Source organism: Glandiceps talaboti, chromosome 20, assembly GCF_964340395.1.
Source record: "Glandiceps talaboti chromosome 20, keGlaTala1.1, whole genome shotgun sequence".
Taxonomy (NCBI): Eukaryota; Metazoa; Hemichordata; class Enteropneusta; family Spengelidae; genus Glandiceps; species Glandiceps talaboti.
Window position 1 is genome coordinate 12,375,140 of NC_135568.1, and position 13,709 is coordinate 12,388,848.

General features: G+C 37.7%; 1 protein-coding gene across 1 annotated transcript; it reads right to left on the bottom strand.

The window, feature by feature from the left end:
• Nucleotides 1-204: 204 nt before the first annotated feature.
• Nucleotides 205-11,108, bottom strand: LOC144450556 (acyl-coenzyme A synthetase ACSM3, mitochondrial-like). Its single transcript, XM_078141201.1, has 15 exons — nt 10,746-11,108; nt 9,587-9,687; nt 8,912-9,021; nt 8,035-8,153; nt 6,876-6,946; nt 6,161-6,215; nt 5,489-5,610; nt 4,975-5,131; nt 4,467-4,595; nt 3,663-3,737; nt 2,773-2,955; nt 2,180-2,307; nt 1,779-1,878; nt 871-990; nt 205-301 (listed from the first exon to the last, which is right to left on the bottom strand). Exons 1-15 carry the CDS (start codon nt 11,106-11,108, stop codon nt 212-214), a joined length of 1,923 nt encoding a protein of 640 aa, XP_077997327.1. The 3' UTR covers nt 205-211.
• Between the last annotated feature and the right edge of the window lie 2,601 nt (nt 11,109-13,709).

The following is a 13,709-nucleotide window of genomic DNA, read 5'->3' on the forward strand; positions in this document are numbered from 1 at the left end:
TGTACTTTCTTGAACCAGATAATAAAATGTAGCCATGTTAGTAAGGCTGTTGTTGTTGTTGTTGTTGTTGTTGTTGTTGTTGTTGTTGAACCAGATGATGAAATGTAGTAATGTCAAACGACGTTCTGGTTCATGTTTACTAGTTTCTTTTGTACTGTAGTATTAGTATTTCAAATCCATATATTCACGCCTTTATCTTCCCTGGTCAACTTCATTTGCTTTGATTCCATTCCCTTTCCCGGAGTATAAAGCGTTGTATCTTTCCACTCACCGTCTTCGGTAATTCATCCACAAATTCAATCTGTGTGAGATTTACCAAGAATAACATTTTTAACAAAAATGTAAATCGGTGTTAAAGTAGTCACGTGTCTAATTCTGTTAAAGATAGCAAACAACGTTAAATATGTTCATCAGGTCGGTAAAACTTAGTGATAATTAGTTCTCGTATCATGACCAATGATTCTTATTACTTACGAGTCTGTCACAGACAGTCAAACTGTCCATTTGCTTGCTACTTTACCATACCGCTAGGCATGCAATCATCTCTACAATCACGTCATAGTCAGTACGCCGCCTAGCGGTAAAGCCAGCAAACGAACAGTTTGACAAAGCCAGTCGACCTGTGAACTGGCGAAACGTTACTCGTGAGTAACTAGAACCCTTGGTTGTGTTACAAGGTTACTAAATTGAAACAAGTAAATGTTTTAGATTTCAATCATACACCGTTACGTTACTGTGGTTCGTGGTAATTTTATTTTCAAACTCGTATAATCTAATATATCAACGGGAGATGATATTAACAGTTTAAACACTTTCAAGAATTTAAACTCAGAGAAAATGGAATCATGATGTAAGGAAAGAACTACGTACCTTTCTTGGGTATTTGTATGGTGCTGTGGCAACTTTGACATGGTCTTGTAGCTCTTTAATGAGTTTAGCGTCACCTTTACCCTGATAGTCAGCTGATAGGATGATGAATGCTTTGACGACCTGAAGAAGTGAAAAACACAGAACGAAGTGTCCGGAAATTATCATAGAACGAGTCGTAATGTCAAATACACTGTGTTCAAACAAGAATGAAGCAAAACTGAAAAAAAAAACGTGCAGATGGATAGATGAAAACACAGAACGGAGTCTTTACAGTCACCATACGACTATTGAAGAAGTTTAATACAATTATATTCACACAATACCTGAAACAAAACGTCGTCTGGTGCTACAACAATCTTACTAACAGTGCTACATTTTATCGTCTGGGTCAACAACTATCCTAGAAACAGACATGTTGGTGGAGCCAGACGATGTTTTGCGTCAGGTTTTGTGATTTTAATTGTATCTTCGGAAACAAGTTACCTTCAAGAAAGAACGAAGCAAACTATAATATAATAAATAAATGTAAATAAATAAATAAATAAATAAATATAAATAAAATAACTAACTAACTAAATGAATACATAAATATATATATATAAATATATATATATATATATATATATATATATATATATTTATATATATATATATATATTATATATATATACTTCTCCCCAGACCCTGTAAGATTAATACAAATAACAACATATCCAGGTGATATCAGTGATGTTTGGACAGACAACCTATTCATAGACCTGTTAAATTAATACACCTATGTTGGTAATCTTCAACGCTTAATAAAACCCGAAGTCTGCCTGACTCCAGCCCCCCCCCCCCACACACACACACGATACCTTAGACTTCCACAGGTCACTAATTAACCTTTCTATCGGTGCATAGTTTACCTCTTTCCTGACTTCGTCTGGACTACTGACAACTGCTGATTCCGCCACTGCCGGGTGCTCGAAGAGGGCGCTTTCCACTTCAAATGGACCAATACGATACCTATAGAATTAAACATAAATGTAAATAGACAATGCATATAGAGATATAGGCCTATCGCAATTTCCTAGATACCGTTCATAGAGTTACTTTCTCGTGATATTTTGTAATCGTCTGTGTGCATTCACGCTGCTGTGAATGATATGTAACAACAAGTGAAATCCTTACCCAATGGTAGCTCGGCTAAGAGCACACATCGGACTGTTTACGAATGAACGAACTCTCGTTAACATGAGACAACAACCAACCAACCTCTAAGGGCGCCTAGTATTATTGGCTAAAAGTACATGACAGTGTTAGTTACCCGGATGAAGAGATGATGTCATCATATCTACTGATGAACCAGAAATATCCATGATCGTCCCTGTAAGCCTTGTCACCAGTCAAATAGTAATCTCCACGAAACGAATTCCGTGTGCGTTCTTCATCATTCTGTAAGTAAGTTTTAGAAATGTAATGACCTAGAGTCTGACAGACTTTCTCACAGATGAGATCTCCTATAAACTCTAAACACACATACAGTGTATATCAATCCGTCTACTCATCTATCCATCTATCCATCAATATTCCTATTCATCATGTACACCATCCATCCTACAAGTTGAACCTACCTATCTCGCTACCCCTCCCTTCCTACCTCCCATCTACCTACCTATCTATATATCTACCTACTACCCACCTACCCCCTATCTCCCTACATACCTAAATGCATGCATATATGCATGCATACATTCCCCCCCCCCACACACACACACACACACACACACACACACACATACATACATACATACATACATACATACATACATACATACATACATACATACATACATACATACATACATACATACATACATACATACATACATACATACATACATACATACATATACTTACTATATATCTGGTGAACAAACCAACTGGTCTTACAGGTTTAACCTTGATACCAATAAGACCGCCCTCATTATTCGGTAATTCGTTGCCATCGTCATCAACAATTCTGATATCAAATCCTGGACCTGGCACTCCCATCGAACCGAGTCGTTGTGGTGTCATTTGAAAAGTGCCAACGATAAGTACCTGAGATGTTGATTTGGTTGAGAATAAAAAAGAATAGTAAGTCATTGTAAGGAATTGCAGAGAAATAAAGCTGCCCTGGTGTTTCACCCCTGGGACATTACGTTTAACATAAAGACAGTTCAACTCTAGACTATAACTATAACAATAACAGAGGCACAACATAACAAAAGTCTGCGTAATATAGAGATGCCAGTGATCAGAACGTAGTTTTATCAGGAGTGGCTTTGAGGGTGCTCAAACCCCCCCCCCCCTTATCACATTAATAATGTACACAGAGCAGTGACTGCCTTTGGGTTCATGCAAACGGTTTACACATATAGATATGACTAACTTTCATGAACACATAAGTAAACTAAAAGCCCGACGTGAACCTACATCGGTCAGTGTCAATGTATAGTATGTCATATTGACAATGTGTTAAATAGATCAATTTTCGGCGCCTTCAAAGTCAGAGAGGGTGGGGTTTAATTGTAAATAGCTGCTAGGCGATGAATTTGATCACTGGCATGTCTAAATCACGCCCTCAATGGTTGTATAATTTACAGTACACAGAATTACTAAAACCTCCGTTTACAGGTAAGTATATACAGTTATATCTCATCTCAGGTAAGTATGGCGGAATGCTTCTAGGACAGAATTTACACTCCAAAAGGAAAATTCTCACCACTTTGAAATGACGTTTACATAATACAGGATGCAAAACTTACTGTTTCTGACTGTCCATATCCTTCATATATTGGTAAATTTGTCCCCTTCGTCCAAGTTTGAGCCAAGACTGGGTTCTTTGGAATTAAAAAAAAGAAATGTGCATAGGCAGACGTATACAACATAATTAATTATTCAAACCGACAGTAGCTGCAATTTGGACATTATATGACCAAAGATACATTCACTAAAATGTAGTTAATTACTAATAAAAAGACATTGTGTCTATAATTAGTGGTCAATATTATCCATAGGTGGTGTTGTGACAAATTCAAATCTTGAGCAAAAGTTTGGTTTTGAATCTGTTGCCATGTTTAAACTACACTAGTTTGTAATTGTAGTATCATTTTCGATCAGACAGCCACAATCTACACACTGAGCTTTTGCCCGTACATATACATGTACTATACTGTTAACGATTGAAGAGAAAGGTGACCGTATATATACACCCACTGCTAGATTCCACAAATGCTCGCCCACTGGATTCCCATGTCCACTGCCCACTGTCAAAAAGGTCTCTGGCTGTCCCCCTTTTCCCTTCTGTTCTCCCTATAGCAAAATACTCCCCACTTCCTTCCCATCATTCAGCAACGAATTGCTGCATTGCAAGTACCTTTCCTTTCTCTCCTTGCCCACACCGTCTGCTGAAATATACGTTTTCCCCACTGAACTACGGCTGTTTTCCCCTCCCACTTACTAACACAGCAAACGTCCCCTCCCACTTAAAAATCGTGTACAAACATTTGTTTGCACAAACAGCTTGGTTGCCATGGCTGCACCTGTATAATAATAAGAATCCTTCTTACCACAGGTTCTCCACCACTGACACAACGACGAAGATGTGGAAATTGATAATCTTTGAGATTGTATTGTGTCATCATTCTCAATGCTGTAGCTGGTGCACAGAACACAGTGATGGGATACTTGGCTAACGTCTGCCATCAATATAATAAAACAAGACAAATATAGTGAGTGAATAGGCCATTTATCCAGACTGCAAACAGGAAATTGAGAATACAGCACCCTCGATCAAATTGGGGGTATCGATCGTCACCTCGTATCGTAGTACCGTTTCTTAAGAGCTTTGTTCCTTGGTATTCTGTAGAAGTGTAAATCGGGGATGTGTTTCGTATTATTTGTGTGTTATGTTGTGTCTACAGAGAAGACACTGTGTACGGGATGTTTGTGTGTTATCTTTATTGTGACTATCTCAACATGAAACCTTGTGATCAGTTTCACTGATCTTGATGCATCGTTTAATGGCATTTGTAAGCTGAGACTAAATCACCTGTATTATTCATGCATCATTCCTACCTCAAGCGTATGAAGAGGATCGAACACCGGCGAGTGGTGAGCGAATACGCCGGCGCCGACTGACCATGGAGCAAATAGAAAACTGTATCCTGCTTTAGCCCAGCCTGTGTCAGCCAAATTGTAAAACCTGTCTGTACTTTTTAGCCCCATCCAATACCTGTAAATAGATTAGGTATTAAATTAAATGGGGCGTATGCGTTTTGAAAGCGGGGAGGTGAGTACGATTTATAAAGATGTGTCACAGGCCCGTCAAACACCGGTGCCTGACACGAAGCTCCCCTGCAGTTTCTCCTACATTGGATCGGACAGCTTGTAGGAAGGCAAAGCTTGGTATTAAAGCAAACTTATATGAAAAAAACAACAAATTCAAATAAAAACAAATTCAGGATGTTTTCAAGAAACATCGTGCATTTGTTTGTTTTGTCTTTGTTTTTGAATAAATATCGTGTAGGTTATAGAAATAATAATATTATAATACTAGTAATTGTATCATAAAAAATAAGCTTTAGCGCACCTTCCCGTTATTTCGTGTCCGATACCATAACTTGCTTGTGTGTGCTCGGTCATTTTGGGTTTTCCGGTGGTACCACTGGTAAAATATATCATCATGGGATCGTCGCTTCGTGTATTGACAGCCTAGCAAAACAGAATTGAAACAAAACAAAACTAAACTAAAATAGATAAAAAGAAGTAAGGAAATGAGAAATCCAACATGTTATCAGTACGAAAGTACAATATATGAGAATTTTCGACTGCAAACTAGCTTGTTCACTCCACCATAGAGGGCGCTGTTTATGATCACTCACAAAATTTACTCTTCGAAATCGTAGTTAGACGGGAACGCAAGTGTAGGTAATACAGTCCTTTTTAGTAAGCTCTGTGAATCATTGGAAAGAGCTTTTTAAAAAATAGGTATGATGGGAAAATACAAGCTCACGCAAGTTTTGTGATTGTAGCAGTGGCTTTATGTTTTCGTATGGCAAGCCATGTTTAAATGCGGTGGAAAATTACGAATTCAAGTTGTCTTATCTCCGAATAAATCTCGTCTAATAATACAGTAACATAAATATACATGTAGTTGAATCGCGAAATAAAAGCGATAAAACACCACGAAGACTTGTTATTTCTGTAAACACCGTATTTCCTATAATTGCTTTCCTGTTGAACTGATAAGATTCATTTTTACCTGAAATTCGTCATTAGTTTTCTCGTATAGGTCATGAAAATCATGCCATCCGGGTCTATCAAGAAAAAAGAAGGCAGACAAAATTACAGTGTTTCTGTTACCTTATGTGATCTCACTTTACACTAACTGCATGACCTTTCTAATTCTACGCACTTTGGACCTCTGAACGGCCTAGTTTTAGGAAAAACACTCAATCTTGTAACTCAGGCTCAGACTACTAGTGGTTGTTAAAAGTAGGGAAGTAAAACATAGCTAGCTCCATTGTATTGGGGAGGTAACTTATTGGAAACTGATGTGATGTTTCCATTCATCTACTACGCTACAGACAATTGTTGATGTGACCTTATATGACCTTCTGTCACCTGACCTACACTACTTTATCTATGTGACCTTAATACTATATACTTTGGAACGGCCTAGTTGTACATAAAGTTTATAACACCCTTGTAAAATTAGGACAGTAAAGTAAAATAGTAACATTGTAGGAGTAAATTAAAATGTGTCGTTTCGATTCATCTACTACGTAGATATTGAGTAAATCATTGCGTGATCAAGACAAAAACGCCGCATTCATTGCGAATGTACTGTTCCAATGTAATAATGTTCTACTGCCCTATTCATTCTTGAAACCATGAACAAATACATTATCTACGTGTAAGCTTAAGTCTGTCTACAAGGATATTTATTACATGACTGTAAATATTTTGTTTTTTACCTTTTTCTGATATCTTCGTTAATATTTCGTACACTTATTTTGTTCTGCAGAGATGGACAGCTTTTAGCAACCTATTGGAGGAATGAAATATCAAAATGTAATAAACTAATGGTAATTGCCTTATATTGTTAAATAAACAAACAAATTAGATATGCAAATGTGCTAATTATGATCAAAAGTATTACCATAAACCACAGGGGGTCAAGTAGTCTGTAAGGTACGCCGTGACGGGACGCTCTCTCACACATCGACCAAGCGGAACGTCACGACGGACCTTACAGTCTAGGGGTCAATGAACTTTGTTACAAACACAAACACAAACACACACACACACACACACACACACACACACACACACACACACACACACACACACACACACACACACACACACACACACATACATACATACATACATACATACATACATACATACATACATACATACATACATACATACATACATACATACATACATACATACATACATACATACATACATACATACATACATACATACATACATACATACATACATACATACATACATACACAAACAAACAAACAAATACATAAATAAACAAATATACACAGGTAAATTAAACTCGTTGATAACTATCTATATACATGTATATATGTATATAGATATGGGCCTGTTTACTATTGAAATAATATAGTCATCCTTACAAACAACACAGGTCCATATATACATATACACATGACTATAGATCATTATACACTTATTATACAATTATAATTATATAAAAATGATATTCCATTTACCCATGTATATTTGTTTGTTTTGTGTTTATTTGTAATACGGTTCCTGGGCTCCCTATGCATAAACGACCAAATCAAAATATAATGGGTAAATGGAATATCATTTTAAACTTGCATACACACACACACACGCGCGGGGGGGGGGGGGGCGGACGGAGAGAGAGAGAGAGAGAGAGAGAGAGAGAGAGAGAGAGAGAGAGAGAGAGACACAGAGAGAGAGAGACAGACAGACAGACAGATAGATAGATAGATAGATAGGTAGATAGACACACACACACACACACACACACACACACACACACACGAAGACACACACACAGACACACAGACACACATACATTAAAGAAGCCTGGACACATGAGTTTGAGTATAATTCTACCTGGTCGACAAAATCTGCATGTTCATAATCGGTTATTATTGTTGTTGCCATGGAAGTGTTTAATCTATATTCTATATCAGACACTCTTAGTTGAGGAGAGCCAGGACAAACAACCGCACCTGTGAACAAATGGGGATGTGCCCAATCAAAATTGTCAACTCATGTGGGTTTACATTATTTGGAACTAAACATGACGCTAGTAACAATAGGGCAAGTTAAAAACTTAAACTCTACAAAGTTTCAAATAACAAAGATCTAATGTATGTGCCGCATTGCAATAGAAAGTGATACGGTGGGCGGGCGTTACAGGAGAAATGAAGTTGCCTTGGAGTTTCCTGAGTCGTGAGACAGAGTGTTTTCTACACACAGAGAGAGACCACTTCAAATGCAAAAGAAACAATTATAAAGGTGTCGGGCATACTGGGGATGTAGAAGAAGAGAAGTTACTATGTTGGATTATCAGTATGAATGTACACAAGTGAAGTCATTAAAATCATTACGTCCAAAGTATAATTTTTTTTTTACAACAGGAGATTGTTCCTACTGCACTGTTAACAAATAACAATGCTTTATCACTTTTCAATGTGATTAAGGGTAAATGATCCTGTCGTGTGTGTTGTGTGCCTCTGTTACTGTGAGTCTAGAGTTAAATTGTGTCTCTCTTTGTGTTAAAGATATCATGTCCCATGAGTGAAACACCAAGGCAACTTCCACTTTTGTCATCTTACAGACTGAGAGCAGATAAAATTATTAATTAAAAGGAATTAACAGAACACTGAGAAGTGCTAGTAGTAATAAATAGAAGTGCGATTACCAATGCTGACGTAACTTTTTATAGATTCGGTTTGAAATATTTGGCAATGATTTGATAACCTACCAATTCTTATACAAGCTAAAGAAATCAACCACCATTCTGGGACACGATGTAGGATAACATTCACACGATCTCCAGGTTTTACACCGAGACTTTGAAGCATGGCCGCCGTTCTAGAAAATAACAAAATGAAATGTTACTCAACATGTCTGAAAGTTTCACGATAAAGATGAGGTCAAGGAAATTATTCATCTGTCTGTCTGTCTGTCTGTCTGTCTGTCTGTCTGTCTGTCTGTCTGTCTGTCTGTCTGTCTGTCTGTCTGTCTGTCTGTCTGTCTGTCTCTCTCTTAGATATTAAACCTCTAAGCCATTCTATTCGTATTTTGAAGCCCTAACCCAAATGTCACAGTCTCCTTCATTATTTTATCCGAGTTCTAAAATGAACTACACTTTTTAGTTTCAATTATTTTTTCCATCTTTCATATACAGACTTCATTTCAGTCCGGCGCACTGTTCTCCCATGAAACCTGTTACACGATGTACAAAGCGACACACTTCGGACAAAAATCAACAACAACAACAACAACAACAACAACAACAACAACAACAACAACAACAACAACAACAACAACAACAACAACAACAATACAAACTATACTTTGAACCCATCATTACATAATGGTCTTTAGAATCAATCACATTGGTCTAAATTCATTTAGTATCTGACGATCAAATTACCTTTTAGATCGATCACTGAGATCTTGGAAAGTCCACTTGACTTCGTCTCCATGGTCGTTCACCCACCACAGACCAGGTATGCTTGGATCACGCTCACCTGTCTGTTAAAACGACGTACCCATTTACGTTAACTTATCAAACAATTTCCTCTTATAGCAATGCATTGGGATGCTCTCAGTGTTAAGCTAATTTGTTTGAATGAATATGGATGAATGAATGAATGAATGAATGAATGAATGAACTATTGATCACGAATCAATGAACGCACATTAAATGAAAGAACGATGAATGAATGGTTGATTGATTGAATGATCGATCGATCGATCGATCGATTGATTGATTGATTGATTCACTCCCTCCCTTCCTCCCTCACTCTCTCAAATCAATCAATCAATCAATCAATCAATCAATCAATCAATCAATCAATCAATCAATCAATCAATCAATCAATCAATCAATCAATCAATCAATCAATCAATCAATCAATCAATCAATCAATCAATCAATCAATCAATCAATCAATCAATCAATCAATCAATCAATCAATCAATCGATAACAATTAACCAATGGACGCCGCCGCCGCAATGAATGAATGAATGAATGAATGAATGAATGAATGAATGAATGAATGAATGAATGAATGAATGAATGAATGAATGAACGAACGAACGAACGAACTAACAATGCATCACTGGAATTGGTTAATCTCAACGATCAGACCGTGACGTACACATGTCACATGATTTCCATGCTGTACTGGGGATGTTTTTCAGGAAGAATTATGAGTTCGTACCCTGTGTGCAGGCAATGTATCATTGCTGTTCACACTGTCTAATGAGATTATAGTAATATGTAAATCTACAGAACTATATGTCATACGCCTTGTATACAAAAAAAAGGTTGGCACTTTATATCGACAATATTGAGAATTTCATGATCACTTTCTAGTACATAGTTGCTCGTGAATATGCTATATTATTATTGCAGACGCATGTATCCATGGAGATAGGACTATGTATTAAAGAACTATGCGTGTTAGGTCGAACGTCACTTTACTGGTTATCGGCGTTCGGTCTCTGTTGAAGGCCTCACGCGTAAATCTCTCTATAAAATATTGCAAGTTCACGAACACCTGTGCATACGCTTTAAATGTAATACCTGTTCCTGGTCAGCCCATCTGTCGATTGCGTCACGTGTAAAATTGTAGAACTCGGGCACTTCCCATTTAAACTGTTCGATCATTTTGTGATATTCCTTCAACTTGCCTGGAATCGCAGAACTGCATGGTCTAGTCTGGTTCAAGCCACCCCATCGTATAACTTGAAGAGCACATGGACGTGCTATACCAAGGTCTCGTCGTCTGCATTCGGCGACATGGTGTGTTGATACCAAAATACTTGCTTGTCTCTGCAAGGCCACTCTGTAAACTGTCTTACGTAAATAGGTTGACCCATTGGTTGGTGGAGTTGAGATTTTTGACCGAATAGTCCCGAAACGTCGACAAATATTATTAGTTAGCATACTGTACTTGTAGAGTTGAATCTCAGTTTGGTGGTCTAACGTTTATAATGACAGGCATCAAGATGGCCAGCGTTTAAAGCCTATCTTTTGAAAAAACACAACCCTGTGTGACCCTAGATGGATATGTAAATAGAGTTCAGTCTATGATAAATCAGCTGACCCCTGTCTGAAAAAAGGTCAGATTAGTCTACAAGGTCATATTAGTCTATTACCGACGCAAACAGACGCACTTAGCACATTTGTTACCAGGACAGGACTAGATTTTTCGAGCGATTAACATAATATTTCAACACGTGTGGTTGACAAAATCAATGAAATTTATTTTAGACTTTGAGTTTCCGACAGAAATTCGATGCAAATCAAACTAAAGAACAAAATGCATGTACTTTGTTCCTTTGTCGTCCTATCAATGTGTCATGTTTATCGAGCAGTTTGGTAGTGGGGTCAAAGGTCGCAATACGATATGTTTAACATCTTTCGGGTAAGCAAAAGGGTACGGTCGGTAATAAAAAGGGTTGTGGTATCCTTAATGCTTAGTTGCTTTATTTTACTGCTGTAACGTTTCTAATTTGGGTATGGCGCCATTTTCGAGATGAGTTCTCAGACTACGTGAACAGATTTAGGTACTAGGGGGGCAAGGAACATGGTCGGGTAGGCCGACTTGGTACCACAATTGTTTGGCAAATTTTTCCGCCTTTAATCATTATCATGACTATTGGACATAGATTCATGGCGTAGTGGGAGGGTGAAGTAAAACACTAGACTCCCTCACAGTCCTCGGAACTTCGCTTTACTAAAATCGACGCTAAATGAATTATTTTGTATGTACCGATACCATCTACATAACGTACTCCATCGTACTCGAACAACCTTGTACTGTGCGCCCTCATCGACCACATAGAGATATATGTTCGTTGACGTGTGACTGCGACGCTCCGTATTTTCGCGAAGTCCTCGGGGCTTCGCGATAACACGGAGCGTCACAGTCACACGTCAACGAATGGTTATCTCTATCATGGTCGATGAGGGCGCACAGTACAAGGATATTCGAGTACGGTTAATTAGCTGGCATCGGTACATGCAGAATAATTCGTTTAGCTTTGATTTTAGTAAAGCGAAGCTCCGAGGGCTGTACGAGAGTCTAAGTAAAACACATGACAAACACTGTTTATGTATAAAAAATGTTCATATTTGTAATACTCAAAACGTGTACTGAATATCCTACAAACTCATTTCCTACATTTCAAGGAAATGTCTATTCCGAAGTCATGTACAAAATCAGTTAACATTGCAATGTACATTCTCCGCTAGACTGTACTGGTTGGATGTCACCGGGGGTGTGACTCCGCAACATTATTTAAAACGATATTGTGCGTTTGGATTCATCACGCTAGTAGGCCTACACTCCAGAACTGTATGATTGATTGCTCTTGCTAATTTATATCAACAATAATTTATTACAAGTTATTCTCGGATACACTGTTAAGCCGTTACAAGCAACGGTATAGAAATCAACTAGCTAGCAAATATACCCTTTATCACTGAACGCAGTGATAAAGAACTTTAATATCAAGTTCAACAACACACGTAGACGTTCTTGATGGCGCTATAGAACAACGGTGGTCGTCTGCAAAGGCCTTTACGTTAAACAAGCCAACGGTTTATTGCTTTCTCCCGAGCAAGGGTAAATATCCCTGCTCTCGGGAGAGTGGTGGTTGTAGGGTTGCCGCTTCATGCTTCATGGTTTTAAGATGATAATTTTAATCGGCAATTCAGGTTCAAACAGAGTGTGATGGTGTGAAAAGTCAAATATTAAATTTGACGGCGGCAATACTGTAACGAAGTCAAGGACCACTTAAGATTCTCCTGGTGGTCTGAGGTACAGTCAACTGGAAAACTTCCCAACGGTCATTCTCGAGACAATTCGGGATTACTATTATCGTTCCGCTCTCGTAGAATACGAAGTGTGTTTTACCAAAGAGGTCCGATGCACCGTGTTAACGACGACCGACGGTGTGTCATTTAACAAGTGTATACTGTGCAATGAGCTCCACAATTGGTTCGGTCTCAGACCACCGAACAAGTAGCCTGCTGTTTGACCTTACTCATGACGTCACATTACGCTCATAGTTCTCGGATAATAGCAACTCCACGAGCATCTGTGGTCGTACCAGCGTTCAGTTAGTATTAGTTGTACATTCTTTTAAAGGGTAAAGATTGAAAAATAAAACTCTCCAGAAAATCAATATAATAATTTTGACAAAACTGCCCATAAATCCATCTTTTAACACCATGGTAATTAATAATTATATGTTATATATACAATTTATGAAATATCAAAATGTAAATAGCTAACAATGAAAATACATTCAACATTTACATAACAAACAGTGGGAACAGAAAAATGTGATATCTCGTCATCACAAAGCAAGTGAAGTAGTTCGGAGAAAAAATGAAATATCCGATATAATAATTTTCTCTATCACTTAAAAAAAGATGAAACCATCTTTTAGACCCTGTTCTTAGATTCAAGCAGAAAACTTCCTTGCCTGTGATGTATTTTTTCCTTTTAGCTGATAAAAGAAGATTTAGCATTTAACA

Coding starts and splice junctions, on each gene's coding strand:
- LOC144450556 (XM_078141201.1), bottom strand. CDS start 11,108: ATGCTAACTAATAATATTTGTCGACGTTTCGGGACTATTCGGTCAAAA. Junction 2,308..2,772: donor GTTTGTTCACCAGATATATA/GTAAGTATATGT, acceptor ACTTACTTACAG/AATGATGAAGAACGCACACG. Junction 302..870: donor CATACAAATACCCAAGAAAG/GTACGTAGTTCT, acceptor AATCTCACACAG/ATTGAATTTGTGGATGAATT.